Below are 25,505 nucleotides of genomic sequence, written 5' to 3' on the forward strand. Positions count from 1 at the left end.
CCTAAAAGTAATGTATGTTTAGCTAGTGCGCTATAAACAAATCCCTTAGTAGTACAGTATATGTGGTCCCTAATCGGTTCACGTAAAGAAGAATTAGTTTTACCTACATAGAATCAAAAACATTCTATGCAGGTTGCTATATACACCAGATTTTTTGTAATATAAGTACTAGAGTTTCTTAACTCCCATAAATAACCAGTATCAGGGTGTCTAAAGAAACGTGGTTCATCAATATATTGGCATTGTACACATTTACCACACTTTTTAGTGCCTAACCATATCACATCAGCATTATTTATCACATTAGTTGGATAGCATAATAAATGTTTTAAACATGTTTTATTTTTATATATAAAAGTGGGATAATTTCCTACTATATTAGCTATCCGATCATCTATTAACAAAATATGCCAATTTTGAGCTATAATATCTTGTATTATGTTTACATTTACAGCATAGGGTAAAATAATAGGTAATCTGGTGGGAGCTGTTCTCAAACTTATATTCTGAAAATCTCCTGGTCTATGTGAAAAATATGGTTTAGCTTGACCTCCTCTTTGCAATTTTACATGTTTATAAATTTTATTAATTTCCAATTCATCATAACCTCTTCCAACAAGATGAGTCTTTAATTTACTCAATTCTTTATCATACATTTCTTGATTACAACATAATCTAGATGTACGCATTGCTTGTCCTTTGACAATGTTGTGAAAAATTCTGGGGTTGTGCATGCTATCTCTGTGTAAGTAAGATGGTTTATAACAGGGTTTTCTAAACATCTTAGTGCTACATACCCCTTGCTGTATATAAACGGTAACATCTAGATAGTCTATGGTTTCCCTAGAATGTTTCATAGTAAACTTTAAAAAGTCATTACTATTGTTGAGTCTTTCATAAAATTGTAATAGAGACATTTCATCACCTTGCCAAAGAACAAAAAGATCATCCACAAACCTTTTGTAATATATTATTTGTGGCGTCATTAACAAGTGTTGCAGCTCTCAGGCTACCATAACTAGGTTAGCGTAAGAATTAGCACAGCTGGTACCCATTGCTACACCTGTTGTTTGTTTATAACAATTATTTTGGAACAAAAAGATATTATTATCAAGAACTATTTCTAACAACATACATAACAAATCTATTTTATTTTTGTCAAATATCTTTTGTTCTATCATTAAAGTTCTTACCATATCTAACCCTTTATCATTTGGGATAGAAGTAAACAGGGCAACAACATCTAGGGTAACCAGTATGATGTTATTAAATGTATCTAACCTAGTAGTAGTTTCATAGAGACTAGTCAAAAACTGTTCAGTGTCTCTTAAAACATAATCATAATGAGCTAACATTTTCTTTAACTCTACATCTAGATAGATCGAAATAGGCTCAGTTAACCAGTTAGAGCCAGCAACTATAGGTCTAAATGGCGGAAACAAAGCATTCTTATGGATCTTTGGTAACCCTTGCATCCTAGGTATTAAAGGAAACTCAACTATACAATAACTAAAGAACTCTTTAGTTATTAAACCCGTATTTAAACATTCATGCAGCATACAAAAAATTCTATGTTGCATCTCATATACCACATCTACTGATATTTCTTGATAGGTATTATCTTGTTGTAAAATATTAACCATAGAAGTAAAATAATAATGTGCATCCATAATGACAATAGGACCCCCTTTATTTGAGGGCCTAATAACAATTTGATGATTATTCTTAAGTTTATCTAATGCTATTTTTTCACATTTAGTAAGATTATGTACAAAATGATTATATTGAAAAGCATTGCTATCATCATAAATGTTTTTCTCACATGCTTTTATAAATGTCTCAACATTGTAAGGCATAGGCGGAACATACAAGCTTTTCTTTTTAAAACTGGATTTTAAGGCTAGGTGCACATAGGGGGCATGGCCCTAATGATACAATACCTTTAAAACCCATATTAAAAAACAGAAGAATTAAGTGAGTAAAAATGTTTGGAATCTTTAGTAATATAGTTATACTATTTGACTTTAGGAATGTGTTATTTACTGAATTGTTATACTAAAGTGGTTTTATATTTGTTTTGATATTTTTATGTGTCATATATTTATATGTATATTTTTATTTAAGCATAGGACATGTATCTTTAAATGGCTCCTTTGTTTAATTAATAAACTGATTGTTCTATTAGAGCCATTGGTTAGGAATTAATTGTTTTAATTATTTAAACATGGATACTGCATCTTTGAATATATGTCTGATGAAGCGGTTTTGTAGCACTGTGAAAGCGCTTACGTTCTTTTTGGTCAAATAAATATTTTACACTAATTTAATCCTGTTGCCTTCCTGAAGATTTGCCTTGCCTTGGTTGTGTTCGAAATAGTATTTGGGCTGAATTCTAGTGGCTGTCTTTTGGGAGTTTTTTGTCTGAATTTATAATATACGGTTGAAAAATATCATCAAGTTTTATTATTTAAGCATTGAAATGTGCAGTGCATAAACAACATTAATCTTATTTGAAATTCCATTTTAAAGTTTTCTGATATGTATTTTCTAACTATGTACTGCAGAATTTTTACCTAGATGAGTTTGAAACCTTGATGGATGAACTGTTGTTCAGACTGAATGCCTTTTCAAACAGCCTTCACCATTCTCTCCCAGTAAAGCATACCAACTGCTTGCCAGATGGAACAACCTTGGCATCTCATTCAGAGTATTCCAGTTTTGAGGTAAATGAGTTCTGTGATGACAATTTCAATTGACTTTCCTTTTTATTTTTGTGTTAGTTCATTATGAAATGTCAGTAAGGTCCTATGTTTACCTTCTTTCAGGTGTTAGTTTATATTTTGCCTATTATTTGCTGACCCTGAGCTGCCACTCCTTTTCTAGTAAATATTAGTATCAGTCCATTAATCCTGTATGGGTGAGAGTCAAGAGATGGGAGAGTTACCCTTCAATTCTGCAGATTTTTTGGCTTGTTTATTTGACCCAGCTACTTAAGAGTTATAATACAACAATACAGATATGAGAAAATGCAATGTCATTGAGCAGCAAAATTCTTGAAGGCAGCAGTGCTAACATGAGCAAAATGCAATGTCATTGAACGATGAGGATTTATAATGCAACAATACAAATATGGAAAATGCAATGTCATTGAGCAGTAACGTTCTTTAAGGCAGCAGTACTAACATGGCAAAATGCATTATCATTGAACAATAAAGATTTATAGTGCCACAATACAAATATGAGGGAATGCAGTGTCATTTAGCAGTACTAACACCCTCTACCCCCTTGATCAATTATAAACAGAGCAACCATGAAACACTCTATTATACCCTGTTCACTGGCCAGTGACTACTTACACTCTTGCTGCCGGCATGATGGGGCCCAAGTTGGAGCTCATATGGATCCCAGTTATTTGTAATCCACAAAGCATTTGGGGGGGGGGATCCACAATCTTATAAAAATATAAAATGATGGCCAGAGCCTCTCACCACTCCGTCAAGAATATCCAAGTGATCAGGCACCGTGGTTCCTCCGATGAGGAAAGTAGAAAAATCACCTGCCACAACTCTGGTAATCATTTATGGCTTCTCTGTACTAGGCCCAAAGGAACTCCTTTTCTTGCTGAATCATATGCAGACATGGAACTACTAGTTTCAGACTTCACTCCTGATTCTGCAAAATATCATCATCCAGGATTTCAGCAACAGACAGACGCAATCTGCTACTTCACTTCCCTGTCCCAAAGCACTGGAAAAGAAAATCCAGTCATGCTGCAAGGCCCTTTTTCTCTTCAGCTACCAGTTTCAGTCTTCCCTCCTTTAGCTAGTTTCTCAGTCTCCTCTTTCACTTTTGAAATTGTCTTTTATATTTGTGAGAAGAGCTCCACCTTGTGGTGTAATGAAAACCTAAAGTCTATTACTTCTACAATGAAATACAGTGGGCGCTACAAGTAGTAATGGGATGAACAGACTTAGTCCCTATACTTCCTCCATGCCCTTGAACTTTGGGCAACTCTTAACGACCAAGATGCTGTGTGTAGCTTCGGCTTTTGGTAATGTTCAACAGCTTCCATTCTACTGCACACTTATCTAGAGCCCCCGTGTGAGAAAAGTATGTTCTAATATTTTTTTTTTTTTTCTTTTCAAATATACTCTAGAACTAAAGTGATAGAGTAGCTATATGTAGAATTTAACCATTTAGCTTACAGAAAAAGCATCATTTAATAATTATTCCACTTGTTTTATGTCTGAATGTATTTCTGTTTGTCTTTCATTCCTATGATTGTCTCATCATCTGTTACATCATAAACGCTACTAAGAGTGCTGAAGTAATTCAATTAGGTCACTTATTCCAACTAACCGAAAACAATGTCTGTTAAATGTGCATTATTAGTCACGCCTGCTGAAACAGAATGATAATTTGAGCTGGAATCTTGTGACTTTTGATTTAACATTACCTGAAATAGCATGTAGTTTTCTGAGCTGTTTGGAACATTAAAGCAAAACATTCAATTTTGCCTTTTACTGCCTCTTTAACGTCTCTATATTCACAGTACATGTTGTCTTAAAGTGTGCAACATAAGTACTTCCACTTTATATGCAAACTACATTTGCAAAAGTCACAGATCTGCAGCTGCTTTCTAAATTATGTTTATCTCATATTTTATAGCTAAAATAAAAAATGTTAGTTAATTAATGCAGGGTTATTAAAAACGTGCTCACTAATAATCATATCATAATAAGCTAACAAGCATAATAGTTTTAATTAATGCAGCTTTATACTGTTAAGTCTTTGCAACTCACTTTGCCATTTAATGCCCAACCATAAGGGAACTGAACTCATAAACTGGGACAGAATGCATGGCCCCACACTACCTATAAATAAATACATATATCTCAAAAGCTATAAACACTACAAAAAAGGTATAGATATAGATACAAAAAGCACAGCTGTCTATCTCAACAAAAAGCAGGGACAAATCCAAAAAACAATGGGGAGTAAAGCCCCAAATCAGGGATGTAATACTACCCTTCTTGGAAATTGCTTCAATAACAGGTTTTGTTGTAGTATTTATTTTCTGATCGATATGAAGTCTGAACCTCAAATGAATGTCTCTAAAATCCTCAATGATTTGGCACAAGACCACCAATTTTACAAGGGACTGGACAAAACTCTGAGACAAAATCGGGGATACGCATGGGCTATGTATATATATATATACATATGCACATAACCTCATTACAGGAGCAAACTCTTTGAGAATAACAGGCACATTTCAAGCAAGTACATGCTGACATACACACTTGCACAGACTGACAGACGTACACATTTCATGTTGACCAGTTGCTGCTTATATTCCTCTCCCTTATCTAAATAGTTTGTAAAGCAGTTCATGATCATGTCCACCTTTGTTTTGTTTGTTTGTTTTTTAAATAATGTACTCTTAGGGTTCCATTATAAGGCACCCTTAAACATAAGAAATACAACCTAGTTAACTACATCAAAATATGCATGATGCCATTATACTATACGCAGTCTTAGCAGGTCCCTTCAGCACCTCATGGTAGTAACCCGTCTGCAGCTTACCAGGGTCCTTCAGCCAAGCTATGTTGTGTTTAGCATGGAAAATGTATGGCGTTCATCTTGTCTTTCTGCAGGCTACACTGGCAGTTATGTAATGTGTACCTTATTCTAAATTATTATCACCCATTGAATCATTACTGACTATCTTGTAACAGCTGTTGTTACCTGCCAGAAATCTAAATGAATCAGGTCTGCTGTAGCAGCCCAACAAATCAGTGTAGGCTTAGTAATCAGAAATCAAAGCATGCTGGAAACAAACCTCCAAATGCATTCCCTTTCTAAAGTGGTAACAAGTTGTGGCATCCTGAATTTTAAGTTTGCTGCCAGGTTTGGTGTCATACTTCTCGAATAGGTTTTTCTTAGAAGAAATTCTGAACTCTCACAGAGTGGATGTTTTGATGCCATCGACCAATACAAAAGAATGTGCATTGGTACAGTTGATACCATTTTTTCCACCCTGCAGCTGACTTTCAACTGCCACCAGCTCCACTTCTCACTCACTGGAGCTACTGGACCCATCTTATCCTTCCCTGAGCTGAATCTGTCTCATGTCCAAGTCTAGTGAGGAGATCAAAGATGCTTGTGTCCTAACCCTCCACTAACCTGCACCAGCCTTGCACAGTTGATGCCTTTGGGAGGTGCATGCACACTTCCACAACCTGCCGACAAAGTGGCACACTGCCTTTGCAGCATGGCATTTACCAAGCTGTTATTGCCACTATTGTAACAAACCTAAGCTGCCCCTCCAGGGTGGGTAAGCAAAGTTTCAGCCGCTAACTCCCATCCTGTCCTCACAGTCCCCCAGAGCCCATGCTGCTAATCAAATCAGAGTTGCCTGGGGCACAGTATGGGCTTTGTCCATCTATGCCATGGGACCACTGGTAGGAGTTTTATATGAGAAACTGATTCAGTGGTTGCACCATCAGAGGAAAGAGGGATGAAGGTATTTTTTTACTTTGGAGTTCGACTTCAGGAGGAATGGCATTAGCTTATGTTTAGGGTTAAACTGACTGTTTGAACTAAGCTTCAGTGATAGAGGAAAATTGGTTGATGTTCTGAACTTCTGGGATTGTTTTTGGGTGTGAAGATAATATTTGAATTTACAGCATCTAGATGAGGACTGAGTTTGTGGAAGCAAGGAAAAGGTTGTTAATGACGGTACTGAAAGGTAGAAAACTAAATACTGATATGGGGTGACATGTGAATTTGGATTGTTGTTATGCTGTGGGTGCTGCTATTAAGTAGGTATTTAACCATTCTAGTCCAGAAGGAGCAAGACCAAGGGACTGAGAGCTATCAGGGTAATCCTGAGTGAGGAAGATCATTTATACAAGGTAATTGTTTTTGGTTTGTGAATGGTGTTAAGAAAATATAGAAAAGCAATGTCAGGGCTGTGGGCAGGGCTAAATTTATGTTGGGATGGGGTAAGAAGGCTGCTTGATAACCCATACCCAAGATGTACCTCAAATTGAGTGGTATCAAAACCTGTAAAATAAATTTGGGAAGCATGGGTAGGCTGACAAAGACCATTTAGGGTCATTAGCCAAGTACCTTTGAACCTATAGGCTAGTGTTTGAAAGTGTATCCATTTCAGAAGTTTCTTTGAAAAAAAGAGAGTATTACAATGGGTCTGAAGTTAAATAATTCAGTAATGGGACCAACTTTTTGTAGTGGCAGGATACAAGACTGTTTCCATGAGGTAGGAAACAGAGATTCATGTAGAGCTCTGTTTATAAGGATAGAGACATAATGGGAAATAGCATCAGTTTGAGGTATTCTGCAGGGATGCTGTCTTGGGCTAGGGTGGCTGGTCTTAGTGGAGTGCGATATCACTTAATTGTAGCGGTCTACCTAGTTTTAGTATACAGGCTGTTTTGAAGATAGCTTCAGTGGGTATAGTATACGGCTGTGTGGGTTTCCCAAGCTTCAGGAGCTGAGTAATAGCTGACCAGAACATTTGGGGAGTTTTACAGTGTAGGTCTTGACTATTAGCAATTTTTTTTTCTTGTCAGGCAGAGGTGACTTTAGTTGTTGTGTTTTGTAGGTTAGGGCTGGAAGTTTGTAGGTGTTTTGTTGGCTTCCCAGGCGTTCTATGCTTTATCTCTATGTCTCATTAGCTGAGTGTGTTAGCCAAGGGACAGAATTAGATTTAACCCTTTTTCCCTGAGTGGGCTTCTTGGTTTAGGAAGGTGTCTTTGAAATGTTGCATGTCATTATCTAAAAGAAGCTGCTTGGATATGCTCCAGTTGTAGAGTGAGAGGATCAGCATCTCTGTTAAATTTAGATAAATTCTTAATAAAGTCAAATAAAGTGGGTTTGGAGCATTTAGTTAGTGTGTGTGAATGGTATATATGGAATGGTGGTGACTGAGAGAGCATGGCAGAATTTGATATTGGGCTGTATTTTCTGAGTTAGTAGTTAAGATCCAGTGAAGCTTTGTTTCTGCCAGTGTTGTTTATCCTAGTAGGACTATTAATTAGTTGGGTGATGTAAAGAACATAGCAGAAGAAAGAGCTATTCTGGTTGGATGTGGGACATAAATGGCCATGGTCTTAGAGTCCAGTTTACAATAACATCCCAAAGACTGATGGTTTCATAGGTTGATAGATAAGTACTAGGCTAGCTGCCCTTGTGGGCCATTTTAAGTCTAACCAATTTCCCTTTTGTACTCAAGTTAGCCTATCCATTTGGTTAGAGACTGACTTTGCCATCTCATGATCTTTAATTACACATTACCCCTAATGAGTACAACTGGGACTATACCATAGATAATTTGAGAGAAATCATGCAAAGGATGAAGCATTTAGAAACTTCCTTTGTCCATTACTAGCACAGGAGGCAGTCCTGGGGTACATTTTCTGTTTCCCATCTATATATCCAAGTTGCACTTGAATATGGATTGGGATAAAATTAGTTTTATGTGGAGCAGGAGTCTGTTCCAGAGCAGTGGTATCCTGTACAAGATATACCTGTCCCTGCAAACCATTCTGTTGATGCAGAAGAGACTTGGATCCCTAGCTGGAGTATTTCTGATGTCATTTGACTTGCTGATGTGCAGTAAAACCATCTGGCAGAGATATTTTTTCATTGGAAATGTTTGGTTTTAGTTGTAGTATATGAATATCAGGGCTGTGGAGGAAAATCCAGTCATGGAATGATTCTAATTTTGCACAGGTGTTTGACTCTGAGGTTGAGTACTTTGTGTATTCTAGCAGGAGTGGAGAAGTGGCTAGTAGTATTAAGGGTAAAATTGCTAAGTGATGAATCTTTCATTGTTGTAGATTCTGGAATTGAATTAGGATGAATATCCCCAACAATTAGTAGCATTTATATGGCTATAGGATGGGTAATATGCTTGTTGGGATATATTAGTTTTAGCATGTATGTAGGAGGCTAAGGTACTTGATAGATTTGATTGGTAGGCAAAGTGGTTTGGGAGCAGTATAAAGGTTACGTTAAAGAGCATTGATAAGGCAGTAGAGTATGACAACATGCATTAATGGGTATATGGATGTTGGCAGAAGGTGTTTGAGAGCCTACTAAGTGGGCATAGTGATATAATATGGCCATTGATAGTTGTAACAAAAGAAAAGTGAGTGGTATGAGGTAAGAGGGTAGATGAATGGGGTAAAGGTAGCGGAGAGGTTGTTTGCCTGTTAGAGATGAGGTGAGTGTTGAGGGATTAGGATGTTATTGCAGTAGAAAGATGGAGGAATAATGGAAAAGAGCAAGGGCAGTTTTTGGATAATTGGGGTTGAACTGAGAAGTGGGGGCTGCAAAATGTTGAGTGTATGGTGGTGTGCTGGTTGGGTGCTATTATTATAGAGGAGCATTGTATGTGCACAGTTACCTTGGATTACACCATGCAAATTTTGATCTTGAAGTCTGAGCCTGGGAACCTAGCAAAAACATGGAGCTGTAGTGCACCCTTTGCTAAAGCTCATAAGCTGAAAAGGTGGTTAGAAGACAGTAGGACATTTTGGGATGGAATAAACAGAAATAAAAGTCAAGAATTTAAAGGACAACTGGGATATTGTGTAAACTTCTATATACAAAATGGTGCAGCAATTTTCCATGGTGATATTAAATAACATCCAAGAGGGATTAAGATTGTGGCTTGACTAGTAAAAAAATTGTAAATGAATAACACATGCAACTAAAAAGAGGGAATGCAACACATCTACAAAAGTTGTATCAGTGAGTGTCATTTGTGTAAAGTAAAATTGCTGGAAAACACTTTCATTGCTAATAGACTTTTCAGTTTCAGTTTTCCCCGCACTGCATTACAACCATGGAGATCTCTAAATGTGGGTTTTGCAGTGGGGTGTCTCCACATATGGGGGTTACAGCTTCCAAAAAAAATAAAATTACGTTCAGATTTAGTGATTTCACTTCAATCAAACAGTACTCACAGAACTTACCTTTGGTGAGTCGGCATGAATCTAAAAAGAGTGAGCACAAGTATTATTTTATTTATTTTATTTTACATTTGTTAACCGGGCTAGTCCAGCTGGATACATGTCCATTTTCAGTGGAGGCCCGAGGAGAAAAGCTCAGCTACTGTACTAAATAAACATATTAAAAAAGACTAGTATATTTTTAAAATAATTAGAATTAAGCTAAAGTAAAATGAAACATAAAATTGACCAAGGTATGATAGAGGAAACATACAAATTGAAACTACTGCATTTAAGTATGGCATAAAGCTACATTTCTAGCATGGACATAGATTAAGTTAATGTTACATACACAGTTGCAATATAAGGAAGGTTAAAGAATAAGTTATTTTTGTGAGTGAAAAAGAGCAGTCAAGCTAGGGAAGGAGGGTTATTTGCTAGAGATGTAAGGGGGGTAAGTACATTTGGTAGTTGGTTCCATATTTTACCCACTGAGTTGGAAAATAAGGTGTCACCTGCTAAGTTTTAGATGATGTAGTATGTATCAATATTTTGTTGGATGGCGTAGGCTGCTCAGATTGTTGTAGGGCTAATTAGGGTGGAGAGCATAGGAGTGTTATCAGGGTGGTAAAGTTGTGGGCAGCAATGGTAAGTTGGTTAAATGTTATTATTTGTAGTTCTAGCCAGCCTAGTTTTTAGGTTTAGACAGTGGTGAGTCCTATATGGAGTTTTGGCAAAAATGGCAATAATGTTATAGGCTGTGGTGGGTTTGTTGAGATTATATTTGGAATATGGAATAGTATATTATAAGCATATAATAGGGTAGATATTAAGTGGGTTCTAGCTATAGTAGTTCTTGCTTCAGGAGTGAGAAAAGTTTTGATTCTGTAGAGAACCTAGTTTTCTGTTAGTAGATTTGATTGTAGCGTTTATGTGGTTATCAAATTTCAGTTGATTGTCAATTGTAATACCTAAGAGTTTGGTGGTAGGTTCTGGATTGATAAAGGTACCATTATTGGATGTAAGTGAAGTAAAGAGAGGGAGGATGGAGACAAATGTAAAAAAGTAGGAGTTTGTTTTTGAGGGGGTTGAGGAGACAATGGTTAGAGAACCAATGCTCAATAGTTGTGAAGGTCTTTGTGTAATAGAATGAAGTTCAGATTGTGTGAGGGCAGAGCAGATAATGGTGGTGTCATCTGCATATTGAATCCTAGAATAGATGGTTATACCACAGTACGCCTGTTTTCGGTTATCAAGTGTAGGATGTGAACCAGTTTATAGCAGGACTGTTTTTCTTTAAGATAGATGGTTACTATTGATAATAAAGGGCACTGTTTGCACGTGCATTTAAAGGTGCCATTCCTTTGTTGAGTTGTCATACAAGTAGTGATATGTCTTTGCTCAAACACCTCTTTTAAATTACCTCTTTTTCTAACAAAAGCTGGTCTCTTTGGAATCAAGTTTTAAATTCATCATTGGTTTGTAACACAAACCAAAACTTATTGATTGTGTTCTCTATCTCCCTTGAATTCTCAGAAAAAGTATAAATAAAATAGCTAGAATTCTCCTGTGCTTGTGTGCTGGAGGGCCTTGGGATGGGGCATACCAACATCATTGTTCCCAAACAATGGTGTATATAACGAGTCCCTTTTACTAAGAATCTCATGGATAAGGTTATTCACCAAATAATCCGGATAACCTCTCTCTGTAAACATCACCCTAAGGTTGTTAGCTTCAGCAATGAAATCAGGCAATCTGCTACACATACGAGATGCCCTAATAAGCAGACCTTTAACTATTCCTTTCTTTTGTTGGAATGGGTGTTGGCTGTTGAAATGTAGCAGAGAATTGGAAAATGAAGGTTTTCTATAAACCTTGGAGTATAATGAGCAGGTGCACATTTTCCAGTCCCCTTGGGCACAGTACATCACTTTTTATTGCCGTTACCTGGATGATATTTGTATCATCTGGGACGGCACTAGAGATCAAGTAATAGGTTTTCTGGAATATATCATTTCTTCCACTGATTTCCTTACATTTACTCATGAAATCAGTGAGAATGAGCTTCATTATTTAGATGTAGCAATCCTTAGAGATGCACAATCAATGGAATTATACTCCAAGGTTTCTCTGCTATTTTCTAGCTAGACATATCACTACTTGTATGACAACTCAACAAAGGAATGGCACCTTTAAATGCGGCACGTGCAAACAGTGCCCTTTTATTATCAATAGTAACCATCTATATCTTAAAGCACGTAAAACAAACTTGAAACCACACGGTCACTACACTTGTAACACGAAAGGTGTGGTATACATTGGGTATTGCTTGACCTGTGGCGCTTTTTATATAGGAAAAACTGAAAGGGAATTTAGGAAGTGCATATATGAGCATATCTATGATATAGGTAAAAAGAAAGATAGTAACGCATTCTATAAACATTCCCTTGGTTGCCCTAATTTCAAACTTGCTTTTATGGTGCTTGAACAAGTTCATCCAAGTAGTAGGGTGGAGACTGGGAATCCACCCTGGAATTTAAGGAATTAATCTGGCAGCTTAGGCTTGATGCTAGCAGTATACCTGGCATGAATGAGACGCTAAGCATAGGGCCAGTTCTCAAACTTAGAAGAGCCAGATTATAGCTTATAACACACACAATTTTTAATATAGGTTGACATTTTATACAACAAATTTAGTAGCTGACAGTTTGGTTGTTTGGTGTACAGACAACATTTTGTTGTCTATTACAGTTTTATGCTATACTGAGGCTTAAATGTTGTTTTTAAAAGTTTTAAATGTAATGTTTTAAGAAAATGTGTTATTGTACAGTATATGTTTAATATATTTGTATATGAAATCAATTTTGGTTTACACAAACATTTACATCCCAATAGACTTTTAGTAACAAGCTAAAAGGAAATGGTATATGTCTTTAAATTATTCTCTACTAGCTTGTTTTGTTTAATTAACAATCAATTTAAGCATGTGATTCAGGTATATAGGTAGTGCTTTCACAGTTTGTTTTTACTCTGACTTGATAAAGCCTGGAATTGTCCAGGCGAAAGCGCTTGTCTCCACTGTGTTTTTTCTCTGTGCTAAAGGATTCGTTTGGGAATTAAACCTGCTTTTACCACCTTTTTGCAGCAGTTGAATTATTGTCTCCACGGGTGTGTTTGGATATTGTTCTTAGTTGCTTCTCATTTTTCACGAGTTTTGTTCATATTAAATAACATCCAAGAGGGATTAAGATTGTGGCTTGACTAGTAAAAAAATTGTAAATGAATAACACATGCAACTAAAAAGAGGAAATGCAACACATCTACAAAAGTTGTATCAGTGAGTGTCATTGTGTAAAGTAAAATTGCTGGAAAACACTTTCATTGCTAATAGACTTTTCAGTTTCAGTTTTCCCCGCACTGCATTACAACCATGGAGATCTCTAAATGTGGGTTTTGCAGTGGGGTGTCTCCACATATGGGGGTTACAGCTTCCAAAAAAAAATAAAATTACTTTCAGATTTAGTGATTTCACTTCAGTCAAACAGTACTCACAGAACTTACATTTGGTGAGTCGGCATGAATCTAAAAAGAGTGAGCACAAGTAACTAAGGAAGCTAAGGTTTGATAAGGAAGAATGCAGGAAAGTATGTATGTAGATATTTAAAAAAATTCACTTGGTATCTAGGCATCTGGCAGCATCAAATGTAGGGGACAGACTAGTACCTAAAATCAGAGAGGACCAGACTGCTAGATTAGTAGTAGTGATACTTGTAATCTTTAGAGATGTTTCAAAGACTTGAGTGGTTATATGGTATGAGAGAGAATTTGTACTTCCTCTGAGTTGGAACTAGACTCTAAACTGTTGAATTTGTTGCAGGTCAGGATGGGCTGTAGCTGTAGCTCATTCATCTAGCATATTGTGTCATTCACTAATCTGGCACCCTTAATCTCTAAGATGCACAGAAAAAAAGAAAGGGTCTGCTCCCTCAATCTGCTGCTCCAAAACAGCCAGGATTGTTTCTGTTCTTCCTTATTTATGTCCCTCCCCATCTTCAGTTCTAAGTTGCAGTCCAAAAAAGATCCTTCTGCTAATAATATTAAAACAAATATTGCTTTGTTATGCTGTAGCAAGTAGTTTTCTAAAACCTACCACACACAAAGAGCTTAAGTACATCTTGTACCAGCATTCAGAAGTGCTGGTAGAGAAATGAATGCAGGAATGAATGTTGTTTGGGCAGCATCACATTTTAATGAAACTTATACCTGGAATAAATAAATAAAAAACATGCATTAACTTCAACAGATTAATCTTTCAAGGCATACCACTCAACCTGAAAATGTTGAAAATAGGTACAAAGGCTCTTGAAAAGTAGGTGCATCCTGCCAAAATTCTGGATATCTAATTTGCATACATTTGAATACCAAATACCATATAAATCTTCCCATGTCTGGTAGAAATGTGGGATTCTACTCAGAAACACATTTAAAAAAACAAAGCGTCAAAAATTATGGGACAATATAAGCACATTATGAAAGAGACTTTATAAGCAGTGTAAAGTTCAGTGAACTCTAATGCAAATTCTACCACACAAGGTCATTTATTTTTGCTTTTGAAAAAGGATAATATAAGAAGTTTAATTATTGGTAGCACTAGTTTATTAGTCAAGTCGTCTGGTTTTCTGTTTGTTAAGACAGTTTCAAAAATCACATGTGTTGACAAGGGATTCAGAAAGTCACGCAAAGGGGTACATCAAGCTTAAAAATAGGGGCATGCCTCCAAAAACAGTTTTATTATATGCCAAAGTAAATCAGGCCTGAAAATAGGAAGGCTCCTCCAAAATGGAGATAGTTTAGAGGTGTGTTTCAAAGACCTATTTAACTGGCATCAAAATACAAGCCTGTGTTTTTGCTGCATTCTAAACTCAGGTGCCAGTAACATTTCCTGTGCAGTTAAGACAAAATTTCAAAATGCATTAATTAAACACTCTAAAAAATGTGTAAGCTTTATCATTTAGGTGCTTGAATTAATAGAAATATGTCTTAAAGGTGGGGACATAAAAAATATGTTGAACTGTAAGGAGGATTACCAGCAGTTACCTATTTGCTTTATTTTCAATTTCACACCTAAACTCTGTTATTTCTTTTCAATTTTAAACTTTAAGCTTTATTGCATCAGTTCACTTCAGAATCTAGCAAAATCCCAAGTTTTAAATCACTTTAAGACGTTGACCAAACCAAACTATAAATATGTTGAACCAGGCTGAAAAACCAAACCAGAAGAAGTTCACGACAATAAATGTGGATGAAAGCGCTAAAAAGAACTATTTGGAAGTGTCTCTTTTGCAGCTGGTTTGGTTTTTCAGCCTGGTTCAACAAGTTTTAAATCACGTTACATTTCAAATATCAATTAATTATTCTAGGTGTTAGGACCCACAGACAGCTTTCTGAGGCTTTCTAACCATGGCCACAGCTCCTATAATGAATTACCCATGAAGAATGATCCAGGCATTTCCCACATTAGTTGGATCCAGGCTGCTTAGAGTCAAATAGATATGTTTTGTTTTGTTTTGGTTTTTTTTTTGGTTTTGTTTTGTTTGTTTGTTTGTTTTGCTTTGTTTTTGGTGAGGTAAACGTTTGTCAACTTTTTTTTCAGTCATTTAAATACAGAACTGCAGTTAATTCTGTATGAGCTCAGTTGTTATTTAAAATTTTCTTCAGACCGAAAATGGCCCTATTCATACCTCCCAAGCTGCAGCAAACATTTTTTAAAAATAAGCAAACAAAAAAATGCAAGGAAATGTATCTCCCATTAAGTATGGGAAAAAAGAATATTTGTAAGTAAGCACTTCTGTCCATTAGCAAATGACAGAGACTTCAAACTTAAAATGTTTTTGCAGTTTCTTTCAGTTAGAGTTGGATGATCAAACAAACAAGCTATACAGTCTGAAAAATGAAATAGTAATATTAAGATAATAAAAATGTTATTCAAGGTTACACCAACAGGACTATGCTGACTTGGTCATAAAAACACCTTAAACATTTCAGTGTATATGAGGTACCTTATTTAAAATGCTTTTAAAATTCAGTTAATGATACCTAGAGGATTTGTGGTCTTGAAAAATACCCGCCACCACTATTCTTTATAATCCAACCTATTGTCTCATTCATACCTCTCAACCTCTTAATGCAAGAAATCTGGACAAAGCCAGAAATAATGGGGGACAAAGTCCCTGAAAAATGGGGCCAGATTTTAAATATTGCCCTTATAAACAGAAATTTGTTGGAATAGCAAGATTTGTGTTAGTATGCATTTTCTGAAAGATAAGTAGTTTAAAACTCAAATGTATGTCATTATTTAGGGGCTTCAGTCCCCAATGGTTTGCCAGAAAACCACAAATTTTATGAGGAACACACCAAAAATATGAGGTAAAAATCTGCACATTCTGTGAAAATCTGGATAGTTGAGAGGTATGGTCTCATTCACCTTCTCTGATATCATCATTTTTTGTTCGCTTTACATTTGTTAATTGGGCCAGAAAGTTGCTTGCAATGGACCATTTTCCGACTCAGATCAGAGAGAAACTAGCAAACAGTCATAAAAGCCGAGTATACAGAAGATAAAATGTAAAACTCTTGAACCTGTCATATTTGGTAGTGTGCCTAAACAATGCATTAGTGTAGTGCTCTGACTTAAATACATATATATGCTCACAAATGCAGGTCCAATGCCTTCTATCAGTTATAACCCAGTTGTTATATATTCCTGAAATGAATGTAAGAAAACCCACCTTGAGAGCAGAGCACATCGTGGTTCACCAGAAATGAAAACAGAAGTGTAAAAGGTTCAGTTAACAGTGAAAGAGGTACTGCTGACCCTCAGAACTACAACTGTAACAATTGTTTAGAGGTGAACCTTTAGCTATTTCTCCATATACCCATTATAAAATTATGACAGAATAAATTGTAATTTGCTGTGTATTCCAATTATTCTAAGAAATGGTTTGATTACACAATATTTGAACAATGTGTTGGCTGTTTATATGTAAACTACTGTATATATTACTGTATTTCAATGCCCAGTGCATCAATAGTAGTTTCTTACTTCCTAGAAGGGCAAGTTGTCAACTAAGTTCTGCTTGTGGAACACCTCATATTGAAAATTAACATGCAATTGTGTAGTAGTGAAACCACAATGTAAACAGGAAGTTACTCCACTAAAGAGTTATGTTGGTCTGCTTACCCATGACGCTTTGAATTTGTATGTAAATCATTGCTCAATACCTACCATTAAAGAATGCAAAAAGGAGAAAAGTGCCCAATAAAAAATGTTAACCACAAAGATAGGCACCTAGGAAGGACAACTGAAACTCACAGGATAACGCTGTTTTAATGATCCAAAATGAAGTACAGTCACATAACAAACATAACCAAATCCACATTTGTTTTGGGTTTAGGGTAACAGCGGTTTTCCTCATATTCCAATCTGTCCCTATCCAATTTTTCCTTTTCCTATTAAAAACAGTGTTAGGCCTTTTATCAACCTATCCCCTTAGTTTTAAGTATTTATTTTTGTGTTCTCTACAGTAAACATTAAATAATGTACAATAATTTGATAAGTTCAATATGCTCTAATAAAACATTCATTTCTTTCTCATTTTGTCTAATGATGGCTCTCATAAGTTCCATCCTACATTTGTCAAAAATCGTTACCAATTCTTTATGGAGATGAGCCATCCTGTACATTATTAGGGTATTTCCATACCCATAAATATTTTGGCACAATTGCTAAACTAATGCATTCCTTTAAATATGCATTATCTATATCCAGTGTTTTATATTTAAATAAAACTTTATACAACTTTTTGACGTTACTAGAATGAATCACTGTAATTATCATCGTTGCTAGACTGACTGTTGTTAAAACAAAACATTTTAGTCGGCCAGCTACCCAAATCACTGTCCATACCATTATTAGAAATACAGTCACATTGTCTCCATTCATTCTACATTTGTCATCCAGCCATGTTCAAGACTTGCTCACTGTTAGGAGCCTCATTACATCCATTCAACAAAATTTGCGGAAATCCATCCACATCTCCATTAGAATTAAGGGTAAAGTCTCTTTGAGAACCAAAACCATTATTCTTGTTGGTGGAACACTTATTTTGATTTCCATTCGTTTTTTTGCAGCCATGCCTCCTGGTTGCCTGATAAAGAGACTTTTGAGGCTGAAGAAACAACAGAATGGCAAACTAGAGTCAATAATTCCACCAGTTGTGTAAGCTGGCGAACCAGCTTTCTTAAATCTGCGATATCTCCAATTCTAACCACAAAAGCTTTATCCTGTGAGTGTCGGACGTCCTTCCTAAGTGCCTGTCTTTATGGTCAGTACCTACCATGACATCATTTTGTGTGTGTAGTTATAGAGAAAAACAGTAAACAGTGAAACAAAAAAATCAAATCAAGCAGCACACTAAAATATTCATTTTTTTACAAAATTGCATGCAACTTTATCATGAGGTCTATAATTGGAAACAAAATTAATTGTAAAACATTAGTGCTTCTGAGAGTGATCAGAAGCATTGTGGATTCAATCTTTCATGATGTTATGGTAGGGATTTTCAGTTCTGAGAAACTAATTTAGAGAACCATCCTTAACAAAATAAAATGTGCAACAATAACAACACAGTTTTTTCATCAAAATTACACTTTGACATTTTATAGGATAAGGAGGTTATATCTAACCCTAAATGTTTACTTAACACTTGTTTCAGAACAAGACCAATACCCTTTAATGAAGGCTTTTACCAAGGATCCATGATAGTCTGTATCAAGGCCCTGTTTTAACAATCTGCTTAATTTTTGTCTCAGTATGACATTTAAATCTTTAATAACTTAAAATGGATGGATGCTGCAATATTATAATACATTTCTCAACAGATTATATGTACCAATATGCAAGTCCTAATTTAGTAGCAGATATTCAAGAACACAGTTGTAATGTAATATACTACATGATGACGTTTTACAGTCTAGCACTGAACTTGCATTTTTAAGAATGTTTCTGAAAATTATATTTGAGAAAATAGTTTGCAGTGCTATCATGGTGTAAATAGAATGGAACCTCAGTCCTTTATTTTGCTATATTGGATGCACTGCATCACAAGCTTCCATCAAATTTCTTAAACAAAATCTCAAAGCATGGCATATGCAAAGAGATTTATAAAAATATGTCCAATGTTAGAAGATAATCATTAAACAGAGTGCATGTAAATAAATTGAGCACTAGGGTTAAAGGAAAAACATTCTGCTCATTTTATTATAATATTTACATACTTTTTCCTGACACAATGTTTTTCAAAAGAAAAAAAAAGTACCAACAAAATCACTTGTTTTTGTATTAGCCAGTGAAGGTCTAAGAGAGACAACGTAATTTTTTGGGAACTAAAGCAGACAATCCTTTAATAAAAAATGCATTAAAAAAATAACAGAGTTGAGAAAATGATTTGTAGCAGTTTGTATTACTTTAAGCTTTACTTCACTTCCTGGGGCATAAACCCATTGTTGTAGTTTTTAGTGAACATGCCTCATTTTCCAAGCTTTATTTCTGCAAAGCAAACATGAGTTATAACCATAATCTTGCAGATAGTGATAATGAAATTCAAGCTTTCAGTACACGGCACTAACCATCCTGTTGACTAGCTACAATTTTCTTCTTCAGCTTCATGGTGCAGAGTAATGATAAAATGCAAGGGATGGAATGTATATATTACCGAAGAAGAAGGTGAGAAAGAGGGGCAAAAGTCTGGTAACTGTCCAAGATCTCTGAAACTGAGATGCTGTGATGAACTGTGAAGTGGGCAGGTAATTTATTTGAACAGCTTTATAGCCGTGAAAATTTAGGGGCATCATAATCATCAGCCCCCTTTTCCCATTTTTTTTCTACATGGGGTCAGGGTATTGTGTTGTCACCAACTCTCTCGATTCAGTGCCACACTCATGCCTTCTTCAACACTCATGCCTGACTTTCTTAGGTCTTCTTTCACACAATCCATCCACCTCTTTTCTGGCTTCCTCTTACCTTCTTCCTGTCTGTCCCAAATCTTCCTCACCAGATTGTCTTCTGTTTTTCTGTACATGTCCAAACCACCGTAATCAGTTCTCTTTGATCTTTTCTACAGTTGGAGCTACTTTGGCTTCTGCTCTTATGTCCTCATTTCTTCATCTGTCCCACAGTATGAATTCTACCACCCTTCTCAGGCACTTCATTTCCATCACCTCTAGTTTCTTTAACTGTTCTGCCTTTACTGCCCAAATTTTTGTACCATACAGTAGTACTGGTCACACCACTGTCTTGTACACCTTACTTTTCAGCTTCTTTGGCATTCTTCTTTCATAGACTACACCTGACACTCTATGCCAGTTGGATGCATCCCCTCTGATTCTAGCTTTGACCTCTTCATTCAGACTTCCCTTCTCCTCAACCACCCCTCCCAGATACTTGAAGCTGTTTACTGTTCCACTGTCTTCCCTTCTATCTCTATTCTCTGATTTACCCAATTTGCTGCCATTACCACCATCTTATCCATCCTTAGTTTCATCCCATGTGCCTTCAGTTTTGCATTCCATTCTCCTATCCTTTGCTGAAGTTCTAGCTCAGAGTCTGCCTGTACTGCCACATCGTCTGCATACAGCAGCTTTGTTGATCTGTCACCTCTGACCTGTTTACTTATGTTGTCCATCACCAGTTTGAACAACAGTGGGCTCAGAGCTGAACCTGGTATATACCCACTCCCACTGAGAACCCCTCTGTGAGGCCGAACACTGTTTGTACTTGAGTTACTGGGTCCTTATACATATCCTGCACTAATTCTATCAATGTTTCTGGGACTTCAAACCACCGCAGTACTGCCCAGATCAGCTTTCTTGGGACCTTGTCATATGCTTTCTCCAAGTCTAGGAATGCTCATTTGGACTCTCTTCATCTAGCTTCTTCTCAACTATCTGTCTCACTGCAAACATCGGGTCAGTTGTGCTGCATCCTGATCTGAATCCGAACTGCCAATCTCCCATCTTACATTCTACTACTCTGCATATCCGTTTATCAATCACCCTCTCCAGAACGTTCATGCAGTGTGATAGGGGTCTGATGCCTTTGTACTGCTCACAGTTGTGGATGTCCCCTTTGTTCTTGTACACTGGCATGAGTATACTTATTCTCCAGTCATCTGGGATATGCCTTTCTCTCCACACTGCTATGAGTACCCTCAGGAGCCATTTCTCCCCTATCTCACGCAGCATCTTTATCATATCTGCTGTCACCTCATCTGATCCTGCTGCTTTCCCTGACTTCATTTTCCTTAATGCTAATCTTATTTCTTCTAGGGTGGGCTCCTCTTCTTCTCTCATCATAGGCTGTTTCTGGGGTAGAACAGTTTCTGTGGAGTTTTCTTCTTTCAGAAGCTGATGGAAATACTCCTTTGATCTGCCTTTGATGTCCAGTTCACTGGAGAGCAGATTGTTGCTGGCATCCCTTATGACTATCTTCTTTATCTTTCTATCTTTGTCTTGCAACCTGATGTAGTTTCTTTGTGCCCCATACTGAGTCAATTTCCAGAAGCTGGTAGAATGCCTCCAGTGCCCTATTCTTTGTTATTGCAACTTCTTTCTTAGCTTCTTTGTTAGCCAACCTTCCTAGCCTGGTCAGTCTTTTCTATCTCCCACTTCTGCATTCTGTCTTTCTTTTGATGACTTCCTGGACTTCTGCATTCCACCACCAGCTTTCCTTATGTACCTTATTTCCATACCTGGCTCGGCCACATATCTTTTCTGTAGGCCTAACACATGCTGTATTAGGCGCTGCCATTCTTGTTCAACTCCACCTATTTCCTCCTCTTCTTGGGGTGCTAGAGCCTTGGGTAATTCCTTGAACTGTTGTACTTTCTCTTCAGTTAACTTCCAGGTCTTCAGCCTTGTGTCTGTTGACCTTAGAGCTTTCTCTGACCACTGTTTGCCGATGATTGTGGCAACTAGTGGTTTATGCTGTGAGCCAACTATTTCACTGGGGATGACTTTGCAATCATGGATTCTACCCCAGTGCCTTTTCCTTACTAGAAGGAAGTCTACCTGAGTTGTATGTTGGCTACTCTTGTATGTGACCTTGTGACTGTCTCTCTTTCTGAACCATGTGTTGGCTACTATCAAGCCATTTGCCAGACAGAAATCTAGAATGGCTTCTCCTACTTTATTCCTGTTGCCCCACCTATGTGGACCATGGCAGTCCTCATATCCTGTTCTGTCTGTCCCGATATGTGCATTCAGGTCACCCATTATCAACACTAATTCACATTGTCTAGTAGGTCCTGCAACTGCTGTCTGAATGTACTGTTTTCCTCATTATCATAAACCTGCTGTGGGGCACAGGCTGAGATTATGAATGCTGCCCCATCATTACACTGAAGTCTGATTGCCATGAGTCTGTCATTAATTCTGATGATATCCCTCACTGACTTATGAAGCTTCTCTCTCACCACAATTCCTACACCATTTCTAGCCTGTCCCCTCCTAATAGTAGAGTCTGGATCCCAAGCCAAATGGCTTTGCTGCACTGCCCTTCCCTCTCATCACTTGGATACATAGGATGTCCAGCCTCCTCACATTTGGCAGGTTGGTTTTTATGCCCAGGTTTTGCTCAACAGAGCTATCCAACTAGACACCGGCCAGCCAGTAGCTTATTGACCCAGGGCTGCAGGGCTTTATGGCAGGTACACACTGGCCAATAGGGCCACATATAACCTTCCCATCGTTAACAAGGGTCCCTGGCATAGGTCAGAGTAGGCCGGGTCCTCACCACACTTATCATTCGTAACTACCCATGCCCATTTTGGCGACATTAGTCAACATCATCGAATCACCTGGGCAACATACTTGTAGAAAATAAAGTTAATTTAGAAGAGGTTGACTGTGTAGTATACATAACATTAGCTGCAGGCAATGTGCTTATATCTACAAATGCTACTGTATTTTCCTGTTTAGAGTCCAGTCCTTACCAGTGATGGAGTGCAACAGGTTATCAGCCTTGACCAAGAACTGCTGACAAAAAATCCAGGGTTGTCCAACTTGCTGCTTATCGGGAAGGAGAACAGTTTGGGCAAAACTTTTCCTGATCATCAGAAATTAAGGTATGAATATTTGTAAAGGAAACATCCAACTACCATTTGTGCACAAAAGAAAATAAGGGCTTTATCAATCTTTGAAGCTAATTAACCATGCTTTCTTACTGTAAATTAAAGTGTAGTTAAATGCAATGTATTTTGGAAAAGTCTGTGAGCAGTGCAAAGGTGTGGCAGGGATTTAAGTTGGAAAGTATTACATTATATTGGCTGTGTACATGCCTTCAGTGCTTTGAGAGAAGACTGGTTACTTTATATTGAGCTGTTTCTTAAAAAAGCTTGCAAGTTTTTTTTTTTATTCATAAGTTGATCCATATATGTGTTGCTGTCACTCGGTCAACTAGGCATTTAGTTGACAGAGTGCAGTATATGGAAATTTAGTTGAATGAATGTTTGGTCAAGTTTGTTTGTGTCAAAAAAGGAACTTTGGTTGAGGGAGGTTAATGTTGTGTTTTTGATTCTAATGATGATAATTTTGGCTATACCAATAATTTTGGCATTAGAGAGTATGAATGTTTGCTCATTAGGGACAGAGTAAAGACTAGGTTAGGGATATATTTAGTGTTGTGTATGTATGATGTGTTTACACAAGTGTTTACAGGTAAAGGGTATGTTTGTGGTAGATTTAGTCGTGTGTGTGTGTGTGTGTGTGTGTGTGTGTGTGTGTGTGTGTGTGTGTGTGTACATGTTGTTTGTGGTGCATATCAAATGTTGTGTGTAGTAGTAGTGTTACAGAAGGGGTTTTGTAAAGCAAGGTATAGGATTGGCGTAATGGCAGGGACAAGGTTATCATCATATTAAGGGATGGGCAGGGGGAGAGGGGGGCTTCCAGTTTGTCTTTTGTCCCTCTGTTAGTTGTCAGTGATTCTCAGGCAGCACTTTTGTCTTTGATAGTGGAAAGCTCAGAAGCTTTAGACATAGGTATCTGTTTTGTTGCTGTCTATCTGGACTTGCCCAGGGCATTCTACTAATTTCACCATACTGTCATTTTTGACAGTTTGAATTACTGCAGAGTTAGCATATACTTGGTTAGAATAAATAGATCACAATCTGGTTAACTAGGAGAAAGTTAAAAATTGTGTTGCTCAATCATTTCTCTGTTTGGGCAATATTTAATATTAAATACTGCAGGGTTCAGTTTTATGCCCAGTGTTAGTCATCTTTTTTCCCTACTTGCCTTATAAATGACTTTTTGTGTATCAAAATGTGCTGATGATAGCAAATTTGATACATTGTACACCGAGGAAAAAGATACTGCCAACTTTAACAGCTGACAAAAAGCTATTAGTAAATGGAAAAATAAGTTAGGTTTAGTAATTTACAATGTTATACCATGCTCATGTGCACTAAAGCAATGTTAAAATGGATATATTTAAATCAACAACATCTAGACGCTATTCAAGAAATAAAAGACCTGGGCTTTACCATTTAACACAACCCGAGCTTTATATCAAACACTCAAAAGCAAGGTAATGTGTAAGGGAAACAGTCATGAAAACAAACATAAAATACATGAAACAGAAACCTAAAATAAGTACATACAGGCGGCGAAGGTGGATGAGTTTAAATACTTGGGATCAATAGTTCAGAGTAATGGTGAGTGTGGAAGAGAGTACAGGCAGGATGGAGTGGGTGGAGAAGAGTGTCAGAAGTGATTTGTGACAGATGAGTACCAGTAAGAGTGAAAGGGAAGGTCTACAAGAGGGTAGTGAGACCAGCAATGTTATATGGGTTGGAGAGAGTGGCATTGACAAAAAGGCAGGAGTTAGAGCTGGATGTGGCAGAGTTAAGATTTGCACTGGACGAGGGTGGACAGGATTAGGAATAAGTATATTAGAGGGTCAGCCCAGGTTGGAAGGTTTGGAGACAAAGCCAGAGAGGCAAAAGTATGTTGGTTTGGACATATGCTGAGGAGGGATGCTGAGTATATTGGGAAAAGGATGCTTAGGATGAAGCTACATGGTAACTGGAAAAGAGGAAGGCCTAAGATAAGGTTTATGGATGTGGTGAGAGAGGACATGCAGGTGGTTGGTGTGACAGAGCAAGATGCAGAGGACAGGAAGAAATGGAAACAGATGATTCACTGTGGCGACCCCTAACGGGAACAGCTGAAAGATGATGATGATCTGTAGAACTCACTGATGATTACTTGTACATTTTTGATTGTATTTACCTAATGAACAAAAAAGAAGATAAAGAAGGTGAACCAAGAATATAAAGGTAAAATCAATTTTGAAAGAATGCTATTAATGTTGTAAGAATGAGGGTTAGAAAGTGTATTTAAAGTGAGCATTGCTCATTCAAGTAAAACTAGAGTTTGTGAGTACAGGAATAGTTTTTATTGAATAGAACT

General features: G+C 37.0%; 1 protein-coding gene across 1 annotated transcript in view; it reads left to right on the top strand.

The window, feature by feature from the left end:
• Positions 1-25,505, top strand: part of PKD1L1 (polycystin 1 like 1, transient receptor potential channel interacting) — a 1,345,235-nt gene that overhangs the window by 1,230,449 nt on the left and 89,281 nt on the right. The window contains exons 54-55 of the mRNA XM_044065604.1: positions 2,565-2,723; positions 23,016-23,161. Coding sequence (XP_043921539.1) covers positions 2,565-2,723; positions 23,016-23,161 — 305 coding nt within the window. The remainder of the gene's footprint in view (positions 1-2,564; positions 2,724-23,015; positions 23,162-25,505) is intronic.

Source organism: Protopterus annectens, chromosome 3.part0, assembly GCF_019279795.1.
Source record: "Protopterus annectens isolate FY-2018-M chromosome 3.part0, PAN1.0, whole genome shotgun sequence".
Classification (NCBI taxonomy): domain Eukaryota; kingdom Metazoa; phylum Chordata; order Ceratodontiformes; family Protopteridae; genus Protopterus; species Protopterus annectens.